The following is a 26,311-nucleotide window of genomic DNA, read 5'->3' as shown; positions in this document are numbered from 1 at the left end:
ATGTAATGAGAAACTGGTGGCTGGATATGGTGCTGAGTTTGAAGGGAGAAAAAAGAAACAAGTTGCTTTGATCCTAATGAAGAATTTCAAGCAATTTTCCCTGTCAAGCAGTATTGGGTTTCCTTTAACTAATTTATGCATTTATACACAATTCGGTAGTGAATCTGGAGTGGTTTCTGTAGTCGAACCTTCATGTCTGATTCTACAAATCTGACAAACTTGAAAGAAGCACTAAATTGTTTGAAAATTTGGTCTCATTGTACTGTATGTTCTAGTATACATGGTTACTCAATGAATCACATAGTAAATACCTGTTTGTATAAGGAAACAACCTGAGGGAATCACATTTGTATATAATGCTAGCCAACTCCTATGCAGCTAACAATGCTAACACCAGAAATGAGTCAGGTGATAATAAAGCTGAAACATTTCATTACAAAGAAAAACAGGACAGCAAATATACATGTGATGGTTGTAAATCTGTGTAAGCTCTGTTTATTGTGCTATAACTCGGCTCTTTATGCATGGTTAAGTGGACAAAAAGCCAGGCTAATATGCTAATAACATTAACACACTTTATAGGGACTAGAAGAGGATTTGTGTGATGTGAACGGATGATCTGGATAAGTTGCCGTTTTTAAACCCTATGAGCTGTAAAAGTGTTTGCTATAAATCAGTTTAACTAATTTTGCACACATTTCTTTTAGTTGTGCATAGTATTTATGCATTGTTGGTGCATTTATTTATTTTGCACACTTTATTTTATTTATTGATAAACCTTTTAGTATCTATCAATAAATATTAGAGACATTTTATTGAAATAGATAGACTTTTAGATAGATAGACTTTTTATTGATTTAAAAATAAGTATGTATAATGTGTACTAAAATTCCAGTATACATAAATAACAAGAGCATGCATCAAATCAAAATCAAATAAAATAAAATTGTATTTGTGTATGTGAGAAATCATTTTTGATTTTGATTTGATGCATACTCTTGCTATAAATGTATACTGGAATTTTAGTACACAACATACATACTTATTTTTAAATATACATACTCATTATGAATGCTGCAATTAGTATAAGTAAACCTATTTTGCACACATTTATTTTTTCAATAATTAATAAATCAACACTTACATCCAAACTACTGTCTGTACCTGGCACACAGTCAGGTCCTGATACATGTCAGCAAGAATCTCATATATATTAAAGTTATCATAATCACCATAATCACATCTGAATATGATGATTAATACATCTGTAGTGTATTTTGTTTTAAATTCCCAGTGGCTTTTTTACTTCCTGCAGACTCACTGTGAGCGCAATAGCTTTTGAGTGACTCAGAGGAAATTTGACTAAAACATCTCATTGTCTTCCCCTTACTTTTTTTGTCCTGTTTGTGTGATCATCTTCCGGACTGTTTGCTCCTCATACAATAGCTGAGACTTTGTTTTGTTGCCAGATACATGTGGAAAAGTAAACTCTGCGTCTGGCTACTGGTTGGAAGGTCATCAGATTGAGTCAACAGTACTCATGTTATCATCAGTAAATCACTTTGCTACTGCAGTTATGCTTGAAAACGTCTCCAAAGATTGGCTTTTGCATCATTAATTCCAAGTGCGAATATATGGGGTTTTGCAGGTTCTCAATACCCACATGAGCTTCCTCCAGGTTCCTTCCACCAACGAAAACCTTGCAAACTGGGTGAACTGGTTACATTAAACTGCTTCCAGGTGTGAATAAGTGTGCATGGTGCGCTACAATTAGACTGGCTTCCTTTCCAGTGTGCATTCCCGTAGTGTTCCTGGGATAGCCTCTGGCTCCACCACAGCCTTGAATAAATGCAAATTACATGCACGTTAAGGTTATTTTTGTGGTGAGTGAATTGTTTTAACGTTACCACGTGACCATGCTAATAAAACAACTTGCGTATAGCAAGCAAAAAAAAAAAAAGTATGCATACATTTTTTTCAATATCTTGGCACCATGTAAATAAATTGATATCAAAGTTTAGACATTACTATATATAAGGGATCATTAGAGGGATTTACTGCTGAAAACCAAAATTTCCAGGAGCCAAAAAAGTCAAATAACAAGCAGAGAAACCCAAATAAGCATGAATGACTCACAGTTAGCTTTCAAAATCCTGCAATTCTCAGCAATTGATAACTCAAACAACACACACACACACACACACTAATGAAATCCAGGTCTTTCTGAATAGCGTTGCTGTAGCAACAGTCTAGGCCGCTGCAGAATGTTCCCTTTCGGCATTTGACAGCAGCTGGAAGTTTTTCTCTCATGCAGTGAAAGTGTGTGTGTTTTCCCACATGCCGTGAGAACACAGCACTATAATGTAACGAGGCTTTTTCAGGCACTGTGTATGTGTTTTTGTGTTTTCCTGTTGCTGTGTAAGTGTTTTGGTGTAGCCTCTGGACATTGCGAGTCTGGGGTTTCTCTCAGTCTCACTGCTACATCTTAGCCAAGAGGAAGGTCAACACATCTGGTCCTCTGTGAATAATTTAGATGCATCCGGCAGGAAGAGTGAAGCAGAGAGAAAATGATGGTGGCCAGACAGTGAAAACACGTCCATTTTAAAAGACACAGTGACAGAAACGATGTTTCTTTAAGGTAATTTTAACATAATGGTAATGGTAACTTTTAGCAAGTTCGATCGTTTAAGAGTCGACTCTTGGCTTTGCTATAAAATGCATTCCAGAGCGCATTTTTAGTATCGTGCTGCTGTGTTAGTGTTCAACTTTCCATCAAACATGAGTCTTTATATAAAGGCATCAACATAAAGCCTTTTAATTTATCCCTATCTATACACTACCCTCCATATAACAAACATTAATAAAACTTTCTTTCGGCTTCTCCCGTTAGGGGTCGCCACAGCGGATCATCCGTATTCATGATCCGCATGTTTGATTTGGCACGTTTTTACGCTGGATGCCCTTCCTAACACAACCCTCCCCATTTATCCGGGCTTGGTACCGGCACTAAGAGTGGCTGGGGTTGGTTCCCTGACCGGGGCTCGAACACGGGCCTAACCACTAGACCACCAGGGAACCATATAACAAACATTAATAATGAACTATATTAAAGGTTCAATCTGCTTCAGTCAAAATAACAAAAATCAAACTCGTGTCTTGTGAGAATTTAGTTGCATTGGGCCGTGGTGCCATTGAGACTATTTGCTGCCACAGAGACTGTTTGCGCTACATATTTTCTTCGCATTTACACCTTAACCAACACCAGAATCCACAATACCGAAAAATTTCTGAATCTACTAATCAGCTGTTCAAAAATGATATATTCAGAATATAAATGAATAAGGATGAGTAAGGTATGCAAAATAATAATTAATGCAAATGAAGTAAATAACATGCACATTAATTAAATATGCGAAGCATAAATCTGCATACTGAATAAGTATGCAGAAGAAGTATGTAAAAGTTGCCTTTGACAGAATCATTGCTGTGTACAGACGCTGTTTATCCGAGTGAAGAAATATATGCATAACAAATTAAAGGATTCCTGAGGGCTGAGCTTTGCTGTGTAATTTGGCTTCTCTTATCCATAAGGAAGGAAAAACTAAAATCATACAAAGTTAAACACTTTTATGTTATAATGACACATTTGTATGATTGGTGTGGCCCCTTCTGGGTAACTCCTCCCCTATTTACAGGGTACAGTGTGACTGTATGAATCAGTGAGAATAACAATGATGTAAATCTTATGTCATAATCATGAACCTCAACAGAGCTCAAATCAATGAACATAAGACAACATTTCTGCCTAAGTGAGACACTGGATAGAGAACATTTTATTAAATTCATATTTAAATTGGTCATCGGTCTGTAAATGGATGGATTTTGAGTAATCATTGCTGGGAGGAGCTACATTTGTCCCAATGTTAAATTTCAAATCATAAACCCTGCAAAAAATCACTGACCAGCTTTCTGGACAACATACTGAAGGACGTTATTGAATTTTTCTTTGAATTAGCACTTCCTTCACGTCATTTATTACGGCACTCAAAGCTTGAAAAAGACTAGATATATATCAAAGGTGGGGTGTGAATGAGTCGACAAAAAAATGACATCACTCTCCCAGCTGAAGGCTCAGATCCTGAATACAGATGTATATATGTTTCTGTCACAATATGACAAATATAAAACTCCATTTAAAGGGTTATTTACAGGCATGAGGGCGAAAAACTGGGTATAAACTTCTAGAACGTATCACACACACAGATCAGGCATAACATTATGACAATAAAATGATGACAGGTGAAGTGAATAAAACACTGATTATCTCTTCAGCATGGCACCTGTTACTGGGTGGAAGATTATTAAGGCAGCAAGTGAATGTTTTGTCCTCAAATTTGACGTGTTAGAAGCAGTAAAAATGGGTGAGCGTAAGGATTTGATTGAGTTTGTCAAGGAACAGATTGTGATGTCTAGACGACTGGGTCAGAGCATCTCCAAAACTGCAGCTCTTGTGGGATGTTCTCGGTCTGCAGGGGTCAGAATCACTAATGGTCCAAGGAAGGAACAGTGGTGAAGAGGTGACAGGGTCATGGGTGGCCGAGGCTAACCAAGGTTATGAAGTTATGCGTGATCGGTGCGATATAGTAAATTCAGACTGCTGTTTTAACAATATGTTCAATATATTTACAACAGAAATAGCAACACAACAAGCATTTTGTGTGTGTGTGTGTGTTTGTCCAGTTACAGAGCATTGTATTCAACACATTTTGAAGGATCTGTGGGGAAATGCTTCTGGCAGATGGTCATTAACCTCTTCAGACCCTGAACAGAGAGAATGACATTAGTTTTTTATGAGTTATCCTCCGTATTACACACATCAAATGCTCAATACATTTGCAGTGAAAACAAACCTGGATGTATTTTCTTTGGGTTTCATCGTTGAGAACGTGAGCGACGTGTTTGGAGAAGATTTTCTCTCGACCGGTACGTGCGTGGATTCCTACCATGGTCACCCCGATGGGCCATGGGGCGTTCCCTATCGCCATCTGCAGGTAAGCATCATTTGCCTGTACAGACACACAAAAAAAGATTTTATCTTCTGCCCGTTTCATGATTCATTTAATTGGTTCTTACATGAGATCCAAAGATAACTGACAGTGTTTTTCTAATCAGAAGAAACCTAATAGACGCTGACGATGTGGATGTTAGCTATAAGGAGGTATAGGCTAACTGTCACTTACTAGCTCACATTATTTTATTTTAATGCTCGTAAGCATTACAGATCTCCAAGCCATCTGGTGCAAATTAAAACTGTCAAGACTTCGTTCTTGCTGAACCTGCAATATGTTTCCCATGTGTTTGGGAAATAAGTTTCATTTTCGAGCCAGATTAAGCTCAATGTAGCAGTTCAGGTAATATTTAACACGTGTAGAAAGCACCAGCCATCTGCCGATACGTTCAATACCATGCGTCCAGGCAAGATTTAGGAGTCTGCCTGCCAACATTAGAGTTTAATTCATCTAGAGAAATAATCTGGCATTTCTTCACACACACAAATGAGGAAATCTTAACCAACTGCTAAATGGTGAACCGGACATCCTACCAAATCGGACTGCATTTGTCTTATATATGATTTTGATCAAGTCAAGAAGCTTTTATTGTCATTTCAATTATATATAGCTGACGCAGTACGCAGTAAAAAACGTTCCTCCTGAACCCTGGTGCTACATACAATAACAATCACAGAAACAGAAAACACAGGGCTGAGGACTAGTAAGTGTCCTCGCCACATAAAGTGCATGTGTGCAACCTGGTACATACAGTGCAAAGACAACACAAGACAGTGCAAGACAATACAGGACAGTGCAAATCAAATACACAAAACACAAAATAGCTCCACCAGTAAACCTGTTGTAAAGAGAAAAAGTGAACAAAGCATAATTCTTTATTGGTATCGAGGTTGTGAGCAGCAATGCAGCCCTGTATCGGCATGTTGTACATTTGGGTAGAACACTTCTTAATGCCAGATTTTGCAAGATATCAAGATGACCGAACTGATTTGTCCAAAAAGATGTTTGAGAATTGTCCATGCACTTCTCAGCAAATTTGTGTTTTTGAGTAGTGCCTTATTATTCTCCCATGAAGTGCAATCTCTTCCTGATTGCCGAGGCACAGGCCTTGACTGTAACCAAAGCAATGGAAGCCTGCATGTCTTTGAATGTGGTTTTTTTTCCCCAGGATCCATTGTGACTTCCTGGTTGATTTAGAGAGATGTTGGCAGGTCTGCCACTACTGGGCAGATTCACAACTGCTCTGAAATCTACAGCTTATGACTCGCATTGTGGTCAGCTCTAAGCAGCTTCCAAACTTCTTTCCACACTGATAGAAATCAATTTCTAAAGCCTTGGTCTATAAAGCTTACTGAATCTTTGAATTGAAAATTGATGGGGAGCGTTTATTTATTCAGATCATTAGCTGAGTCACATGCGATAAATAACAAGCAAAGCATGTGGTGTTTTTAGTTTTATTCTGTTCAGTGTGCAATTTGTATGTTATATTCACTATTACTCACCTTCACATATTCCCTTTGTAGCATAAACTTGATGATGTCTGTGATGGATTCCTTAATGTCTGGAGATAAAATCTAAGACAGAAGAAGAAAAGTTAAACTCTGTGACCTTCATTTTCTCAACAGAAAACTATCTGCAGAAGATGCGTACCTTCTTGTTCAGTTTCCTGAACAGAGGCTTTAGATAAGACTCGGTCTGTTTATGTGTTGCGCTGGCCAGTTTTCCCTGGACGCTCCGTTTAATATGGTCCTCTCGGCTATTCAGGTCTTTAGCCCAAACACCCAGCAAGAACTGCACGCCCAAGCAAACGGTCAGGAAGAATCAAATTAGCAGGTGAATTTTTTTTTTATATCTCATGTGATAAAAGATTCACGCAAAAACTATTTCCACAAATACGTATCTGCCTCGATGTACAGACACACCATTGAAATATGGCTGTTACTTGTAAACATCAACACTGTTATAACATTACAGCCATGCTGAATACACATTTTTCCATTTGGCATCATTAAGGTCCTTAAACCCCAAATCTCAAGTTTAAGGCATAAAATCATGAATGGGGATTATGAATAGAGGTTGACGATTCATCGATTTTGCTGATTAATCAGCACCGATAGTTTTTCCAGCTTCCGGTCTGTGCTAAGAGCAGCCTCTAGAGGCGAATCACTGATGCCACGTGCTGCGTGTTTTTACCCGTGAGGCTGCACACTGCACCGAGAACGCTATATTATTTTTATAATATATTATTATATAATAATTTTATTCATTTATATTCTTAATATATTCATAATTATTTTAGTACATTTGTTTGTTTTTTGTTCGAGTATCCATTTTTAAAACTATCATTTGATTAATTGATTATAAACAAGTACGATCCAACCTAGTTTTCAGAATCAGTAAAATCCATCACAAATCAGTTGACCTCTAATTGTGAAATTACACACTTATAAAGACTCTCTGCTGTTTAACAAAAAACATTCATTCAAAATATAAATGTATTCACCAACGTCAGCTAAAATCTATGACGATTCAGACACATAAGTACATAAAGGTTAAATTGTATAGCTAACATTTTGTCTTAAAAGCATGACTCACCCGCATCACTTTCTCTATAATGTCCATATCTTTGTTATCATTTCTGGTACCCAGCAATTCACCCAGAGCCTGCAGGTTATAACACATGACTTAGAACATCAAATGGACTATATTACAAAAAAGAATTTTTAAACATCTTAAAGTCTGTAACATAAATAAATAATGCATCTGTGGACAGCATTGTATGTGAACAAAGGACCCAGTATGTGATTATTTAATAGTGATAATGTGTGTGTTGAGCCACAGCACCCCTGCTGGTTTAGAGGTGAAACTGTGACTCATTTCATTACAAATCCCTTTGCTGCATTACACAATGCAGTTTTTAGTCTGTTTGAGAATATTCAGGGAAGGACCGAAACAATGGAGAGTGTCCGAGTTAGTGCTTGAACGATTAATCGATTTTGCCAATTAATCGGCACCGAACTTTCAGCAAAACTCCATACTGATTGTTTTTGGGGGTTGCGTTACAATACGACAGCGGCCTCTAGAGGCGAATCACTAACGCTACATGATGTTTAATTGAAGCGTCTTTTATTCATATTGGATGCAACTGTTTTTATTTATTTGGAGTTTTACTTTTGTTTCAGTTTATAAGCGTCTTATTTTCCTCGATATTTATTATTTTAGTGAATATATATATTCATATTTATTTCATTTAGCACATTTTCATGATTCAATGCTGTTTTTTAATGTTTGTAATACAATACAGTACTATTTTACATGGAGTGTTGGTGTTGATTAGGGCAAGTAACTTCAGTAATTCAATTAAAAAAATTCATCAAAGCTAAAAATTTGGGCTTCGTTTAGTCTATTAAACTACAACACTGAGCCCTGTGTTTTCTCACGGACCATTATTACTGACACACCACCCGCTAAACTCTGGAGCGCTCTGGACAGGTAAACACAGAAGACTGCGATAAATACACTGATAAAGTGCGTGGAAATTTTCAAGCAGCTTTTCTGGAGACAATAATACCACATCCCAATACTGTACGAGATTTAATAAATAAAGAATAATGGAGTTTCATTACACCAATAGTTTCCCATAACCTTCTCTGTGTGGCCACATTTTGATGTAATTTGCAATTAAATGCAATAAATGTGTTTAGTTGTCACTGATTTTATTGTATGCCATTTCAGATATTAAAATGTAAATTTAAAAAAAAAAAAAAAAAAAAAAGGAAATAAATTACTTGTTCATTAAAAAAAAACCCATCTTATTTTCTCTCTTTTTAGTATTTCTCTTTAATAAAATATTTTTTTAAAAGCACTTCATATCCGATTACTCGATAATCTGATTAATCGAATAATCATCAGAATATTCGATCCCACATATATTCGATAGCAGCAGTTCTACGGTGTTGGTGGATCTTTTTTTTTTCCCCTCACAGTATCCATTTTAAAAACTATTGGTTGATTAATCGGTTATTGGAAGGTAAAAGGGACCCGTCTTAGCTATCGACCTAGCTATCAGTAAAATCGGGTTGACCTCTAGTCTGAGTGTGGTGATGTCAATTGTGTTTCCGAGCAAATCTGAGTGAGGAAATTGTATAAAATCAGCAACTGCAGTTTATTTTGGGTTGCTGCATTTAGATAGAAACTGCTAAACAAAGCTGTAGCGCTGGAGGAATATTTGAACGGAAAAAAAAATTAATAAATAAATACTGGTAAAACTGCGATATGATGCTGGTGTCAGTTTAGAGTTCTCCTGTTGATTATACACTCATTTCCTAATATGCCATCAAAAATCTTTTGACCAGTGAGAGAAAAACGTAATTATAATTAGTTTTCGGCTCTATTTTTTAGCCTTTAGCCAACAATTTTTTTAAGCTAATTTTACTTAATTGCAGTGGAAGATCAATCCAAATATCATATATATGCAATCCAAAAGTATCTATCTGCCTTAACAAAGAGACCCTTAAACATACAAGTTGAGGTTTTTGGTGTCCCTACCTCCAGCTCCTCGATGGTAGTGTTTTCCTCATGCACTTTAAGATCATCCTGTGTGTCTGGATCCCCAGCCTCCTGTCCTCCTACAATTTCATTCAAATACTGCTGATCTATTTTGTCCATTGCAGCCTTCAGATCATTCCTCAACCCCTAAACACAGCCATAAAGTCAGAACATGCACAGTGTCCAAAACCAATAATTTATCCGACAAGCTGAACAAGTTAACACGTGATGTCTTGCCTTGTTCACTTCTGGTGCGAGGATCTCAATCTTGCGAAGCCTCTGGAAGGCTTCATAATCGGTCTCTCCGAACAGACGCACTGGCTCTCCACGCTCCCTCAGACGGCGGATCACCTGCATGATTGTGCACGATCGATATGCTGTTTTACAATAAACATATACATTATAACACAAACGGGATGAGTAACTGTTCACACGTACCTCCTGTCGAGAGAGGGTCATGGGTAACTTCTCCTCAATGAGTTCCAGTTCTAACACAGGGTTGGAGGATGTAGATGGAGCCGTCTCCTCTTGCTGCTGCTTGTTCTCCAACTTCAGGTAAGAAACAGAGGTGCACAAATGACCACTCACTCATATTATTTTCATGAAGCACACAAAGCCTGGTTTATGCTTCATCAGATCTTCTTATGAAATGAAAGTTTGACAACACTGTGCATTTTTTATTGTTGTCTGTTCAAATAGAAACATCTTCAGGATTAATGTCAGTGAGATGAGGATGCTGCTGTTTCTGTTGCAGGTTCATCTTCTAGCTTATACAGAATCATACTTTCTACAGAAAAAAACTTGATTTCATCAGTAGTTAAATTAGAGGTCAACCGAATCAACTTTTTTTGCTGATTAATTGGCATCGATAGTTGATTGCTGGATACCAATAGTTTTTCCAGGTTGCGTCTGCGCTTAGGTGGCCGAGAAGGTCTGCTATCATTATACAGTACGAGAGCGGCCTCTAGAGGCGAATCACTGATGCCATGCGCTTTGTTTTGACAAGAGAAACTGCATGCTGTACCTCATTTATGTTAGTTTATAGTGTATTAAGTTAACAGATAAAATGAAAAATACCAACTTAAAAATGTATTTGTAAAAGTTAAAATTAACAAACTATAAACAATACTTTTAAATCATTCATTTACTTTAGTTAATATTTAAAATATAATTTTTAAATGTCTTCACAAGGGCAAGAGCTCTGAAATCACAGCGATTTTTTTTTTGTAATAAAGTTTTTAAATCCAGTATTAATTTAAAAAACTACTGGTTGATGAATTGGTTATCGGCAAGTACGTTCCAACCTGGATATTCCACTATTCAAACCAAATCCACTATTGGCCGATAGTTAAAATATATAATCTACATAAATCAATCTAAATCGCAAACCATCAAATCCAGCGTTTGAATGGAAGTATAAATCAGGCTTATATCATCCTTTACTCCATGCTCTAAAGTAGGGATGCACCGAAATAAAAATTCTTGGCCGAAACCGAAAAAGGAGGAAAGCAAGGCCGAAAACCGAAAAAAACGAAACACCGAAAGAAATTATGGCAATTATTATTACCATTGCATTTATGTCTATGACTGTGTACTAAACTTACTAAAATCAAGGCATTTCAATTGCATAAATTAATATTAAAGTTTCAAAGAATTAATCAATTACAAATTATTAAAATATTTATTTATAGCACATTGCAACAATGCACAGGATAAAATAAATTAAAATTTAGTCTTAAATGTTTAACTTTAATGCACTCATGTGTACATTAAATAATAATGTACAGGCCCTCTGTCCTGCTAAAATGTTGTACAATTAAATATGTTCTTTCATAAAAACAAAGTTCATTTAGAACAAGAGCAACTGCTTAAAGATACAACAATACAACACTATCACTGGGAAACTTCCTGCCTTTTCAAAAACGTCCACCACAGACGGAGTGCGCATGCTCGGAGGGGTTTTGCTTTTCTGTGCGTTTCCGTTCCTCTGATATTCAGCATAGCGATCGGATGTTTGGATTTCAAATTAAACCCGACGTGGAGAAAGTTTTTGCAGACGAAATTTTGTCATTACATGTTTTGCAAATCGCTATCCGTGGGTCTCTCAGATATACTGAAATACGTCCACACCGCAGACATGTTGTTTTAGACATGCACGTGCAGGCAGCGGTTTCTGTTTGTGTCATCACAACAAACTGTTTCGGCCGTGTTTTTCGGTGGCCGAATATTCGGTGCATCCCTACTCTAAAGTCCTGCTGTAATGCTGGTTTGCTGAAGTCTGACATCATATGCATCTCTAGCACATGCAGCTGCTCAAGACAGGACAAAGCAAATGAACAGAACCGCACAGAGCAGGCTTTTCACACAATTCCTCCATTATACAGACATAAATATACAGTATACAGTCAAATGTTTGTGGACCCTCTCACACCCATATGTGCTTGGTGAAGATAACATTCCAGATTTCATTTCCTTTTGATGTTATAATAAACTTTTCCACCAGATTTTGCAGATTGGCTTTTTGAGATCAGTCAACCACAAGAGCATTAGTGAAATCAGGCAATGATGATAAGTGAGGAGGTCTGGGGTTCAGTTTGTGTTCTAGTTTATTCCAAACATATTCAGCAGGAATGAGGTCAGAACATGATGCACGGGACACTCGAGGTCTTTCACTCCAAACTTGGCACACCAGAGAGCTCTCTTTGTGCACTTTTTCCTGCTGGAACAGGTCTCTTATTTCCACTTTGCTGTAATACAAAGCCAATTTATACAATTGTGTGTTTTCAACATATGGTTGAGAGAATGAGGTGTCCTTTAAACATGCAGCCATATAGTATAAGAACATACTGAGAAACAAATACTTACTCGAATGGACTAGTTAAACTGGAGAAAAACAAATTAGAGGATTTCAAGCAAATGCCTCTATGGGCTTCATGCAACAGTGAAACCAAAGGCAACTGACAAACATAAGAATCAATTAAATCGTTCTTTTGTCTAATGCAGACATTCAGAACAGGTCATGCATACTGGTGCATTCTGCCAGTGTGCACTATACCTGTGTCACAGGCTGTTCATGAGCAACCTGCACACTCGCAAGAGGGACGCAGAGAGAAAAACAGAGATTTCGAGAGAAAGAGGGTTTGAATAAGGAATGAGTAGTGAACACTCTGTTATCAAGGATAAGTTGAAAAGTTTAGACAAAGATGATGCCACGCTATCTGTCTGACATCCAAAACATTTCAGTAACATTGTGTTCATTAACTTACATTGTATCCACACCTTTTGTAGTATTCTTCCTCCTCCTTCTTGGCTAGATCAGCCCGCTTGAAGTATTTCTTTGTGTTCTGCAAAATTATGATGGTAAACATAAATAAAACACATTCGGATTCACACAAAAGTTTCCAAACTACAGACCTTGAACTAGAAGATCTAAAATATTATAAATTGTTACATATATATCTCTTAACACTAAGGAATGTAAATGTTCACATCCAGATTAGGATCTTGGTTCGTTGAATGTATGTAAATGTGACTCCTTGACTTCAATTATCTTTGGGTTTAATTCAAACCTGCACGAAAACATGGAGGTCTATAAATAAAGTTAATCCGACAACATTTTTTATACTGCTAAAAGGGATAGCTAACGAAAATTAGGAAATGTTCTCAGTATCCTTGGGCAGTAACACATGATTTTGTTGGATATGTAAAAGTCCACACACCCATTTTAATATCTAGTTAAATACGGATAAATAATATAAAGAGTAGGGGCCTACAATGTAACCAATAGAAGATTCTAACAAAAACAACACGCTTATGAACCAAAAAACATAAATGCTAAATCAAGATGTTCTGTTTTGCAGGTAAAACTAACTATTGTTTTGATTTGCATTTCTGTTCAATTACTTTCCATCTTGTTAATTAATTTATTAAAAAAAACTATTCTATTTTTAAAACTATTCTGAGTATACGGCATTTTTCACTCATGAGCGCTTAAAACTTTACAGTTGTTGTATCCTGATCAGAAAGGCACAACAGTGCCTGTTTTTTCTGAGGAGACTTAAAAAGTCCTGTTTGTGCAACAGGATACTGGAGAACTTTTACCGCTGTACCATTGAGAGCATCCTCACTAACTGGATCTCAGCTGCACTGTCTCAGACCGTAAAGCCCTTTAGAGTGGTGAAAACTGCGAATCATTGGATCTCAGCTTCCCACCTTGGAGGACATTTGCTGTCTGCAAAGGGTGAGGGGCATCAACGATACCTCTCACCCTAACCATGGACTATTCACCTTTCTCCCATCGGGCAGAAGCTACAGGTGCCTCTGTGCTGCACAAACAGACTGAAGTATAGCTGTTTTTTTTCTTGTGGCTGTTACTGTGCACTGAACAGCTGATCATCATACAATGTTTACAATCCAATACCGCATTGTCACTTTCTGTGTTTTGTGCGCTGCTTATCCACTACTCATTTTTGCACCATCCATAGCTCATGTTTATCATTGCATTACTGTATATTCCACCCATATTCATTCTGTATATACTGTATCATACATACTTGTACAAAACTGTGTCATTTGAGTATATTATCTTCTGACATGTGTGTCTATGCATAATCTTTGCACAGTGTATTGTATATTACTATACATACACCATATATTACTACCTTCTGTACATTATTTACCACGTTAGCCCTGTACATATGACCTCATACTCTATCTTACTGCTATTTACTGTAAATAGGCCTTGTGCACTTCTGAATAGATGCTCTGTACATGTACCTTGTACAATGACAATCAAGCTGAATCTAATCTAATCTCATCTAAAGGTTTGTGCGTTTACATGATTTTAAGAGAATTACATTCACATTATGGAGCCATGCCAGGACTTAAAGACTGTCCTCTATCTACTACATGTAGTGTACCTCTGCTCTTATACACGTATAATTCGCTGATTACTGATTAAACAACAACCTATAGAGTCCTGCAGTTATATTAGGACCAGTGAACCTTGGAGTCTATTAACCCTTATCCAGTGTTCTGGCTTTTTTTCAGCCACCTGATGATTTCTTTTGCTGATAACTTTCCACGTGTTTCAGCTAATGGAATGATTCTTGGTGAACAAACTTACTTTGACATATATTTTGAAAAAATAAAAACTTTTGCTACGTCAGCTTTCTATCGACAGCTGTATTTCGTGGTCTTGTGGTGCCATTTGGTAAATAGTAAAAACCACAAAATTAACCTTTTACCATTAGGGGGCGCTATTAACTTTCAAAAATACATGCATATACGGTATGTCATGGCGGCGTGATAAAAAAATTATGAGTCAATTGGGGAAATAAACAGCCAGTAAAAAGAAATAAAGATGAAAATAACTCAAGCATGCTGCAAAAAACTAACAATGCATAAAAGTCAGCTTTGTTACTAATCTTTACAACATACAAGACGGTGATAAATGATCAAAAAATCATTTTGTGTGTTTTTTCCCCCATATTTGTGACGTCTCTATTTAAAATCATGGATTACAAAAACAAATATTTTGTAGTTTTGATCAGAAATGAGGTTGATTCACAGATTTAAGCGAAAAATATTTTGACAGCACTTAAACGTAGTGGACTTTAAAAGCCCTAAAAACAAATGTGTGACTATTTCTGGAGAATTCTATTCCAGACTGACGACTAGCTGGAAAACTAAAACATGGAGTTTATCCTCACTCACATTCACGAGCTCCTTCTCTTCCATCAACTTCCGCTTTCGTGCAATTTCCGCCTTCAGAATGTCCATTTCCCCAAAGAGCGATTCTATGATTTACTTGTTAAACATAAGAAAAAGACTTCCTAAGATACAAAATATACACACGCTGCTAGAAGCTAGTCAACAGGAAGTTGTGATAAATGGCTTCCGGTACACTCTGTGCGCTTTAGCGTTGCACCCTCTACTGGTTCAGCCGTGTAGGTGCAAGTGATTAGGTATTGCGTCACATGTTAATGAAGAACTTTATTATTAATAATTTTACTAATAATAATAATTATAATAATAATAATAAAAAATACTACTACTACTGCTACTACTACTACTACTACTACTACTACTAATAATAATAATAATAATGCTACTACTACTGCTGCTGCTACTACTACTACTACTACTACTACTACTACTACTACTACTACTAATAATAATAATAATAATAATAATAATAATAATAATGTTTCCCTATAGTGTCATTCTAAAACTCATGTTTAGAACTGCACCCAAATGTGCACACATACATATATATAAAACATATATATGCTGTAACAAAATATAAATAAAACCAGAATGCAATGATTTTGCAAATATCATAAACCAATATTTTATTTACAAAAGAACTTGGAAAACATGTCAAATGTTTAAACTAAGTAAATTTTATGAAACATGTAAGGTCATTTCGAATCTAATGATCATAATACATTCTTTAAAAAAAAGGGGACAGGGCCATGTTCACCACTATGTCGACATTTGCTCTTCTTTTAACTACAGTCTGGTATGTGAGAAGACCAGTTGCTGGAGTTTTGTGAAAGGAATGTCCCATTGGTGTTAGATACAAGATTGTAGAAGCTCAACAGTCCTGGGTCTTCTTTGCGGTATTTTTTACTTAACGATGTACAATATGTTTTCAGTAGCTGAAAGGTCTGGACTGCAGGCAGGAGAGTTTAGCACCTGGACACTACTACTATAAAGCGATGGTGTATTTGATGCAGTAGTTTAGGACTGTCTTGATGAAATATTAAAGTCCTGGAGTCCTGGATGGAAGCATATTTATTCTTTTTTTTGCAATTCATAGACACTAATGCACCTATATACTCAGTTTTTTTTATACAGTTTTCTATAGTATATAATAAAACCTGGGTTTATACAATTTAAAACAGTGGTCTGAACACATAATCATTGTCTTATCTGTTTTTAGTGCATGATTAAAATATTCTCTTATCTTATTGGGCATTTTGTATCTTAAGCCTCTACAACAATGCTTTAAATAAATAAGTAAACATTCAAAAAACAAAAAAAAAAAAAAAATTGAATGGTCTGAGAGAGGAAAAGTTTTTCTTGGTTAACAGGTGTGTGTGTGTGTGTGTGTGTGTGTGTGTGTGTGTGTGTGTGTGTGTGTCTGTGTGTGTCTGTGTGTGTGTGTGTGTGTGTTTTCTTGTCTCTGCATCACTGTCCACTTCAATGCAAATCTCGGACCTTCATATTTGCGCCCCACAGAATATTAGCGGCCGTCAGGTGGCGCAAAGGACCAGATGCGACGAATTAAAATAAAGAAAATTAACCGGTTTATTTTATTTGCATCCCAAACGAGCGGTACCGAGCTCTTCTCATCCCCCATGACCTGATACACTGTCTCCTGTTCATGTGGGGGGAAAACGAGAGCTCTTCCATCCTCAGCTCTTATTCCACACACTGGGCACAGGATTAGGAGTGATGGAGTGTAATTATTCTCCGTGATTAAATCCTCCCTGCGTCCTCTGGATCTTCTCCTGATCTGAAACATGGAGCTGGCGGAAAGGAGACGGAGCCGAAAATCACAAAGCTTTAAACTGATCAGTGACTCAGGTAAGAGATTTCTCTTTACTAGCAGAATCAAATCAAACACAAAGATGGGAATAACACACTGCAGGTCCAATCCCAGATTCCAGATCCCAAATGTCCACAAAAGCATGAACGTCTGTCACACAGCCTTCATTACTGTCGTCTCTGTTTATTACCATATAATAAGCTCCAATAATGAAAATCTATATATTACACCACATGCCTGCTTCAAACACCCTTACTTTTATTGATATATATTCATTTTAAAGATATATGTATGTATGTATGTATGTATGTGTGTGTGTGTGTGTGTGTGTATGCATGCATGCATACACACACACACACACACACACATATATATATATATATATATATATATATATATATATATATATATATATATATATATGTGTGTGTGTGTGTGTGTGTGTGTGTGTGTGTGTGTGTGTGTGACCTCTGAAAAGCAACAGACTGCCTACAGGTGGGATTTTAACTGCGCGGGCACGAGAATCAGGGATCGCGCCGACTAGATTGCGTCATTCAATAATGTAGTGCATAAAACTGCTTGTATTAGTTTTTAGTTTTTGTTGTTTTTATCACTTAAACCGAAGCTGTAGTTAAAAAAAAATGTAAAAAGTCACCTCAATGTATAGCACAAACTGTTGTGTATTTTGATTACCCATCTTCTGATCAAGGTTGAAGATTAGATAATAGATGTTGCCAAGCCGGTGAATCTATGCACATACATCTTAACAAATATATATATATATATATATATATATATATATATATATATATATATATATATTTATAAACTCTTCCTTTTCTAGCTGTATTTTTATGTTATCTATTGCAATCTTTAAATTATATCCATATTTTCAGCTAATAATGACAACGTCTAAAAATATACTGTGAAAAAAAAAAGTTGAGAACAATTAGAGTTAGGCACAATGGCAATATTTGACGTGAAAGTATTTTGTACTCTGTAAGTTCAAGCACATGTCTTGGAAAAATAAATCTATAGTATTTTAAAAATGAAAACAGTTAAATTGTCCCTCTCACACACACACACACACACACACACACACACACACACACACACTCAATGTTATTAAGATTACATTAACAACTAGGAAAAGTTTTTAATTTTATGTGCTGGCATTGTTTTTATAATGTCCTAGTAGTTTTGCAAGATCATTCTAAGTGAGTCTTCTTCTAGACTACGGACATAACCCTGACACAGTGGAGTACATGGACATGGACATGGACAGCAAACCTCTGGATGCCTCTGAGAATGAAAGTATGCTATTATACATAATGTTATGCTACTACAGTTTCTAAGTGATTGGTGCTGAAGCTTTCATCTCCATCTTCCTCAGCATGGCTAGGTGAGGAAGGCATGGAGATTAAGAAGCAGATAACAGGCATGATGCGGCTGCTGAGTGATAAGGCAGGCCGGGTGTACCAGAGAGTTGGAAGAGAGGGGGAAACACTTAAAGAGGAGCCACAAGAAGATGGTTTGAGCTTGACTTCGAGTCGCAAGCAAGGCCCTGAAGAGCCAGAGCATGGCTGGAACTCAGTGTCGCACAGTCAGTATGATACACGATCCAAAACCCAGAAAATGCAAATGGACCAGAGCAAAATCCGAGGTGGGTCTCATAGCCGATTAGTACAATAGTTCAGAGTACTATATCTAACTTAGCATTCAGGTATCAAAAAGTATTTTACAAACCAACAATTTGTATAGCAAATTGTTGGTGTATAACACTTGATGCTTCACTGTGTGTTAGATGGAGAAGCACTGCACCTCCAGCATGATTCACACCGAAGGCAAAATAAAATGACAAAGAGGTTTAATGCCTGAACCTGAGGTGTGCAATTCAGAATATCGTCTAGACTGTCTAGACAGTTCTCTTTCTCATGCAGCCACACACACAAAGTAACGAGCCCTTTGTCTAGTGTCCTTGCATCACTGTTCAGAAGTGTGTGTGTGTGTGTGTGTGTGTGTGTGTGTGTGTGTGTGTGTGTGTGTGTGTGTGTGTGTGTTCTGCCTTCAGACTCGGCTCTGCCCCATGTGCCTGCCAGCATGATGACAGAGTCCAGCTGTTGCATGTGCAATTGTAAGAGCACACTGCATGCCATCCTGCTGGAGTTACGCACAATGAGAAAACTCATGCAGACTCAAAGAGGTAAAGCATTACACATACACATTACACTGATGACATCTTGTTTTCTTGTACATTCCCCTATTAGCCTGTGTTCTCTGAACCTAGGACCACCAGAAAAACAGCATGGTGTAGCCAGAGCATCTCCCACCAGCAGGAAGAGATCTCTTAGGAGGAGAACAGTGCAAAGAATAATAGCGTTAACCCCACCCACAAAAACTCCCTCGTCCATACACACTCACATTGTTGCCAAATCATTTGAGGAGATTTGCCCTAAAAATAAAGAAGAAGAACAAAAAGAGAGACCTGTGCCATCTCCTCCATCAACACCCGTATCTAATCCTCCATCATCAGCTCAGTACTGTCTGAACAGAGATCAGAATTGCACAGAGGTACAGATCAGTGTGTCAATGTTGTATATATTTATTGCATGTAATAAAACATGTACAATATGAAATATCTGAGTTGTTTCTGTTTTAATAGCTGGAGGTGCAGTTGGCAGAAGAATATGAAGTGTTCATCCCGAAGGCACAGTTGGATTCCATCTTGTTGAACTACACACGTTCAGGCAGTCTACTTTTCCGCAAACTGGTCTGTGCCTTCTTTGATGATGCCACTCTTGCTAACTCACTGCCCAATGGCAAGCGGAAGAGAGGTCTGAACGACCAGAGGAAAGGACTGGACCAGAACATAGTGGGAGCCATTAAGGGTGAGTGAACATTAGTACATGGGATAAAAATAATCAGAAACATTTTAACAATTAGACTATCATATTGTCAGGGATCCACCTGCCACGCCCCCCTCGGCAGCCATCATGCTGCCGCTCTCTCTGCCGCTCCCGGCTTTGATTACAGACACCTGACACTCGTTACCGATTCCCTTATATAAGCTTTCGTTTCCATCTTACTTGTGTCAGACCTACTCGATGACTACAGATATTGACCTGGTTCCTCCGTTCATCCGACTCATGGTCCGTACCCCGACAGAAGGTCCGAAAACCGAAAAACAAAAAGGAAGAAATCACTATCCCGTGATGAACCGGCAGCCAGGCTCCGCTTAGAATTTCCCGGCTCGCTTCTCCGGAAATGCGTCAGAATGGAGCGACTTCCTGTTTAGCACCTGCTCATTTCTCTGAGCACAGTCATCCCAATTCCCCACTGAGCGAGCCAAGATTGCATTTTTTATTTCTCTCCTATCTGGGGACTCTCTCTTTCGGGCCAGTAAGCTGTGGAGCGCTAATGGAGGCGATTTTGGCTCATATGCCAATTTCATCGGTGCAATTGTTGGGGATGTTCAGGATGACAAGCTCCTCCAAAGGCAACGTCTCGCCTCCAAGCTCCTCCGAAGGCGACATCTTGCCGCCGAGCTCCCTCAAAGGTGACGTCTCGCCTCCAAGCTTCTCTGAAGGCAACGTCTCGCCTCCAAGTCCCTCCAAAGGCGACGTCTCGTCTCCAAGTCCCTCTGAAGGCGACATCGTGTCTCCAAGCCGCCTCCAGGTCTATCCGCAAGTGCCGGCAAGCTTCCACTTCACTCCGAGGACGCAGGCGAGTATCAATATTCCGCTGTGAGCGTCATTACGCTTCAAGGTCCTTCTAGAGGCGACAGCACTGGTGCGCGTCCAAGATTCCCTGAAGGCGACATTGTGCTGCCAAGTCTATCTAGGAGCGCTATTGCGTGTGAAGTCCCCGAAAGTGGCACCGCGCTCCGAGACCCTTCCGGAAGCACCGTCGCTGCCCAAGGTCCCTCTGAAGGCCCCTCTGAAGGCGACGTAATGCTTTCATGCTCCTCTGAAAACGCTGTCACGCTCCACAGACCCTATGAAAGTGATGTCGCGGTCCCAGACTCTGAGGGCGACGTCACGAGTCAAAGCTCCCCCAAAAGCACCGTCGCACTCCAAAGTCTCTCTGAGGGTGACGTTTAGGTTCAAAGTTCTTCTAATGGCGATGCCGCTCCTCAAGGTCCCGCCGATAGAGCTGTTGTGCCCCAAAGTCCACCCGAGGGTGACGACGCAATCCAAGACCTCTCTAGGAGCGAAGTAGCACTTCCAAACACTTCCGAATGCGCCATCGCGTTTCACATTTCCTCCACAATTGACGTTGCAGTCCCACGGTTTCCCAAGGGCCCTTTAAAGCCCCTCCGAAGGCGACGTCATGCTTCAAAGCTCATCTGAAGGTGACATCGCAGTTCAAAGATCCTCCGAAGGGGCTCTCACACTTTAAGGTACCTTCGCTGTGGACTATACCCGCTGTGGATTCTACACGTTCCATGGTTTCTACCCTTTCCTTGGATTTTACCCGTTCCGTGGATTAACCCTCCGTAACGGATTATACCGGCATTACGGACTAAACCAGCCATGCGGTTCGTAATCTCTCTAACTTCTGTGCGTATGTGTGTGTGTATGTGTGTGTGTGTTTGTTTGTGTGTGTGTGAGGGTGTGTGTGTGTACATCACTCAGTAAACTATGATTGAGTTACTTCCGCATCTGACTCGTGGTCCGTACCCTGACACATATATGCAGTTTAATATATTTTCCCAGTAATACTGTTATAATGTTTATATTGAAATAGTCTTGGTTTGCATGGGTATACTACTAAAGGTGTTTGATTTAAACAAACAGTAACCATATTTGGGTGAATTCATTTATATTCCGTAAACAAAATATGTTGCCATGAGTATTTACACTTACACATATGATACAACATTATTAATACAATGTGTAGGGAACCTAACACAACTGGGAGGTGTGATGCTGTTACTATCCTTAACAAATAATATATATTATTAAAATTAAATTATTAGTAGTAGTAAAATCATAACACATTTAACATTAACAACGTTAACATTTAATGTTGAGGAAATACCAAGATGTAAGCTAGTTTCTTCTATCATGTTCGTCATAGCAGATATAAACAGATGGTTTCTTACCTTGTCATGTTAGAGAACCAGAAAAGGCAAAACTTCACATTATTAGCAATTATACAGACCACGAGCCGGAAGCAGGAGTAGCTCTATCATGACGTTAGTAAGAGTTATGAAACGTCATGCGGGTTTGGTCCGTGATGCGGGGATGATCTATGGAGCGGAGCTGAGATAATCCATGGAACAGAGATAGTCCATGGAAGGGAGATGATCCACAGAACGAAGATGAGATGATCCACAGAACAGAGCGGAGATGATCCACGAAACGGAGATGATCCACAGAGCAGAGACAGTCCACGGAGGGACCAGCAGGAAAAGCTGGCAGTCGGAGATCCGTAGCATGACCTTTAAGAACTGACGACTGCTGACTCTGGAACGAGCGTTTAAATAGGTGAGTAGATAACGAGGACCAGGTGTTTGGAATCAAAGCCGGAAGCGACAGAGGTAGCGGCCGCATGACAGCCGCCAAAGGGGGCGTGGCAGGGGAATTCCTGATAACAATGAAGTAGATGAAATTATTACTGCACTCTACACGACGCCCTCTGCGGGGATCAGGAGCAGGACGATGCCCTCAGTGGAGTCCAGAGGCCGAGCGACGTCCTCAGTGGAGGCCAGAGGCCAAGAGGTCGAAACATTGAAGTGAGCCGATGTGCAGGACCGCCACTGTCATCCCGAACATCCCCAGGAATAGCCCAATGAAATTGCCATATGAGCCAAAATCGCCTCCTTTATCGCTCCACAGCTTACCGGCTCGAGAGAGAGCAGCTCCAGACAGGAGGAAAATAAAAAAAGTGATTTTGGCTCGCTCGGTGGGGAATTGGGATGACTGTGTCCCGATATATACGCAGGTGCTTTCCAGAAAGCCGCGCCACTCGGCTGCATTCTCCACTCGGCCGCATTGCCGGAGAAAAGAGGCGGAAAGGCCATCGTGTTCATGAAGGTGGGCTTGTATGATCCCGAGCCGGCAAGCATGATCTGCGAGAAGTGGCAGCGTGCTTCCAGGTGAAATCCGAAGCGGAAACGGGCTGCCGATCTATCGCGGTAGAGCGATTTCTCCCTTTCTTTTTTCGGTTTAGGTCGGTTTATCTGTCAGGGCACGGACCACGAGCCGGAAGCGGGAGTAGCTCTATCATGACGTTAGTTAGAGTTACGAAACCTCATTCCGTGATGCAGGGATGATCTACGGAGTGTAGTGGAGATAATTCACGGAACAGAGATAGTCCACAGAAGGGAGATGATCCATGGAACGGAGATGAGATGATCCACGGAACGGAGCGGAGATGATCCACGGAACGGAGCGAAGATGATCCACAGTGCGGAGTGGCGATGATCCACGGAGCGGACCGGAGATGATCCACGGAGCGGAGATGATCCACAGAGCGGAGACAGTCCACGGAGGGACCAGTGGGAAAATCTGGCAGTCGGTAGATCCATAGCATGACCTTTAAAAACCAACGACTGGTGACTCTGGAACGGGCGTTTAAATAGGTGAGTAGATAACGAGGACCCGGTTGTTTGGAATTAAAGCCGGAAGCGGCAGAGGTAGCGGCCGCATGACAGCCGCCAAAGGGGGCGTGGCAGGGGAATCCCTGATAACAATGAAGTAAATGAAATTATTACTACACTTTATCCTAGAATTTCATTGATGATTTAATAAAAACATGCAAAATACTGACACATCCATTAACTCATTTGGTCCTGAAGTTTGTAATGTAAATGATAATTAATGATTAGTTGTTCTTAACTGGTCAACAGTTGGCGGCTTCCTCCCCTTTGTCCTCAGTAGAACCTTCATCTTATTAAAGCAGCTGCCAAATTCTTTTGTAACACAAAATACAACACAAATATTGATCAGTGTACCTTTAACATAATTCTGTTTGTGAACTGATGTGTTATATAATATATCTTATTTTGACACCAATGTCTGAATGTAGTGTTCACAGAAAAATACTGCACAGCGAACCGAATCGAGAAACTTCCTGGTCCACGAGACTGGGTCCAGATTCTTCAAGACCAAATCAAGCTGGCTCGAAGGCGCTTAAAAAGAGGTTGGTGAACGTCCACTTTATTTCCTCTGATTGCTGATGACCTTTTTGTTAGTAACTGCAATACATGAATTGTGTGTGGTTCAACAGCGGAGACGACTGCAGACAGTGAGGAGACCAACAGGACATGCACATATAAAACAGGTACAGAAAAATAAACTTCATACAGAGACTGTGCACACAAATATAGTGGAGAAGACTAATGTGGTGTAGGTGGTGATTGTGGTGATTTTATATAGATATACAGGTTTATATGTGTGATTTGATGTTGCGTGTGAAAAACATATTGTCACTTAAAATGTATGTGATTTTTAAGGACGACTTTGATACCCCATCCCTGATTTTCTTTAAAAATAGAGAATCTCATCTCCTGATCTACAAATTTATTTAGAGATAAAACTGTGACATCTGATAAACATAATAGTAATATTAATAATAACTGTTGAGTTCTGGGCTAGTGTGTGGTGTATTTCATGTTTACATGCTATCTGCTCTAGGTGCTGATTGTCAGGTCGATGTGCAAAATGCTTAAGATGACTATTTTTTCTCATGGAGTTCAAGCAGTTTGGACTGCACCATGTTCCAGTGATGTTTAAAGAACTATCAAAGGCCTCAAGGTCATTTTGTTTCTCATGCAAGGGCTTGATAGATATAGACAAAAGAAAATTGTGCAATTTTCTTCAAGGACAGGAAGAACTTGCTCATTCAACAACCGAAACCTCCCAAACTCTCTGGCGTCCATACATGCAGGACATTGATTATTATATTTTTATGTTTGAATACAAAAATATTTCCTGTGAAATTGTGTGGGTTTAAATGTATGTGAATGGCAGGTCATTGATCATCTGGTTGGAGGCATAATGTATAATGTATTTTTTACTTCCTTTACCTCATTGAAGCACTTCACAAAAAAAAGCTCTGATGTTGAAAAAAAAACAATAAATGACTGTGTGCCTTTAAATCATTCTGCTGTATGAAGTATGATCCTCCACAGTAGAGGATGCACCGATCCAAATTTTTCCATTTGCAATGATATTGATATCAGAGCCCTGGGAAATGGCAAACACCTCATACCAATTTGATTCCGACATCAAATTGGTGACTGTGTCGACTCTGCAAGCCTCTGTAATGTGTAACATCAAAGGTATAATGGTGGGTTCATGTGACAAGCTGTATCCTGTGTTCAAGCAGAAGATCATAAAATATAATGTGGATCAGACAAATATTAATCATCTGATTTAACAGCAAATCCTGCATTTGTATCAGCCTTGATATCAGTACACGGCACTGGATTGTCACATGTCTAACAGTATTCTAACAAACATTTTACGTCACTGTTACAAGAGTTACATAATCTACAGTATATTGTACCATTTTTGCTAGAGTTTTTAACATTCTCTTTGCTCTGTAGACAGTGTATAAGTATGGTAACCCTAAAAGCTGTGCCAAATGGCTTGTGCTAAATTCCTCTCTACGTAAGAGAATGTGTTTTTGTAATATGTGTGAATTATGTCCCACATCTTAGTCACATGGATTTTAACTTCTTCATTGATTGTTGTAATGTGCGCACAGATTATGAGATGTCAAGTTGTTTAAAATGGCCAGAAAAGAAAAAAATAAATAAACTAACCATTTTGTCAAGGGTTTTTAATTATCTTTTAACATTGATGAACCTTACTGTATAGTCTTTTAGAAAGTCCAAGGTGCCCATTCCTCTCACATTACATAGGTTAAACAGTAGAAAACCCTGGAGAGTGTAGATTTCATTTCACTTCAGATCTTAGACATGATCACAATGCAGTTTTACATCAATCCAGATGTAGAATTTGTTTCTATGAGCATTTCACAGGTCCCATTGCTGTCTCAACAAGGCAACATGAGGAAGAAACCCTTTCTATATATATATATATATATATATATATATATATATATATATATATATATATATATATATATATATATATATATATATATATATATATATATATATATATAT

At 38.7% G+C, this 26,311-nt stretch overlaps 2 protein-coding genes across 6 annotated transcripts; one reads left to right on the top strand and one right to left on the bottom strand.

Annotated features, from left to right (window-relative positions):
- Positions 1–4,124: 4,124 nt before the first annotated feature.
- Positions 4,125–15,517, bottom strand: prpf18 (PRP18 pre-mRNA processing factor 18 homolog (yeast)). 2 transcript variants are annotated; one of them, XM_046865087.1, is made up of 11 exons: positions 15,333–15,517; positions 12,884–12,961; positions 12,673–12,699; positions 10,056–10,166; positions 9,855–9,968; positions 9,618–9,764; positions 7,665–7,733; positions 6,720–6,860; positions 6,572–6,643; positions 4,911–5,066; positions 4,125–4,821 (listed from the first exon to the last, which is right to left on the bottom strand). In XM_046865087.1, the coding sequence occupies exons 1-11, from the start codon at positions 15,396–15,398 to the stop codon at positions 4,741–4,743; spliced, it is 1,062 nt and encodes a 353-aa protein (XP_046721043.1). In that variant the 5' UTR covers positions 15,399–15,517; the 3' UTR covers positions 4,125–4,740. The 2 variants fall into 2 exon arrangements, with proteins under 2 accessions (XP_046721043.1, XP_046721044.1); XM_046865088.1 differs by lacking the exon at positions 12,673–12,699 and having other exon boundaries at positions 15,333–15,516.
- Positions 15,518–16,792: 1,275 nt separating this feature from the next.
- bend7 (BEN domain containing 7) lies at positions 16,793–25,922 on the top strand. Of its 4 annotated transcripts, none has more exons than XR_006927680.1 (9): positions 16,793–17,210; positions 18,406–18,486; positions 18,566–18,835; positions 19,244–19,375; positions 19,460–19,743; positions 19,835–20,060; positions 23,444–23,758; positions 24,205–24,318; positions 24,406–24,431. XR_006927680.1 is itself a non-coding variant. In XM_046864629.1 (9 exons), the coding sequence occupies exons 1-9, from the start codon at positions 17,147–17,149 to the stop codon at positions 24,845–24,847; spliced, it is 1,260 nt and encodes a 419-aa protein (XP_046720585.1). In that variant the 5' UTR covers positions 16,796–17,146; the 3' UTR covers positions 24,848–25,922. The 4 variants fall into 4 exon arrangements, 3 of the variants coding, with proteins under 3 accessions (XP_046720585.1, XP_046720586.1, XP_046720587.1); XM_046864629.1 differs by lacking the exon at positions 23,444–23,758 and adding an exon at positions 24,813–25,922 and having other exon boundaries at positions 16,796–17,210; positions 24,406–24,459; XM_046864630.1 differs by lacking the exon at positions 23,444–23,758 and adding an exon at positions 24,813–25,922 and having other exon boundaries at positions 16,796–17,210; positions 18,371–18,486; positions 24,406–24,459.
- Positions 25,923–26,311: the final 389 nt, after the last annotated feature.

The sequence above is a fragment of the Silurus meridionalis genome, chromosome 13 (assembly GCF_014805685.1).
Source record: "Silurus meridionalis isolate SWU-2019-XX chromosome 13, ASM1480568v1, whole genome shotgun sequence".
NCBI lineage: Eukaryota > Metazoa > Chordata > Actinopteri > Siluriformes > Siluridae > Silurus > Silurus meridionalis.
The sequence above is the reverse complement of the archived record's forward strand: the minus strand, read 5'-3'. Positions and strand labels throughout refer to the sequence as shown.

Excerpts from the sequence above, each read along its gene's own strand:
- bend7 (XM_046864629.1), top strand. The coding sequence starts at position 17,147 with ATGGAGCTGGCGGAAAGGAGACGGAGCCGAAAATCACAAAGCTTTAAA. Across the intron at positions 18,487-18,565 it reads GGATGCCTCTGAGAATGAAA|CATGGCTAGGTGAGGAAGGC; the intron begins GTATGCTATTAT and ends CATCTTCCTCAG. Across the intron at positions 19,744-19,834 it reads GAGATCAGAATTGCACAGAG|CTGGAGGTGCAGTTGGCAGA; the intron begins GTACAGATCAGT and ends CTGTTTTAATAG.
- prpf18 (XM_046865087.1), bottom strand. The coding sequence starts at position 15,398 with ATGGACATTCTGAAGGCGGAAATTGCACGAAAGCGGAAGTTGATGGAA. Across the intron at positions 6,861-7,664 it reads TTATAGAGAAAGTGATGCGG|TTCTTGCTGGGTGTTTGGGC; the intron begins GTGAGTCATGCT and ends TTGGGCGTGCAG. Across the intron at positions 4,822-4,910 it reads CCCAAAGAAAATACATCCAG|GGTCTGAAGAGGTTAATGAC; the intron begins GTTTGTTTTCAC and ends CTCTCTGTTCAG.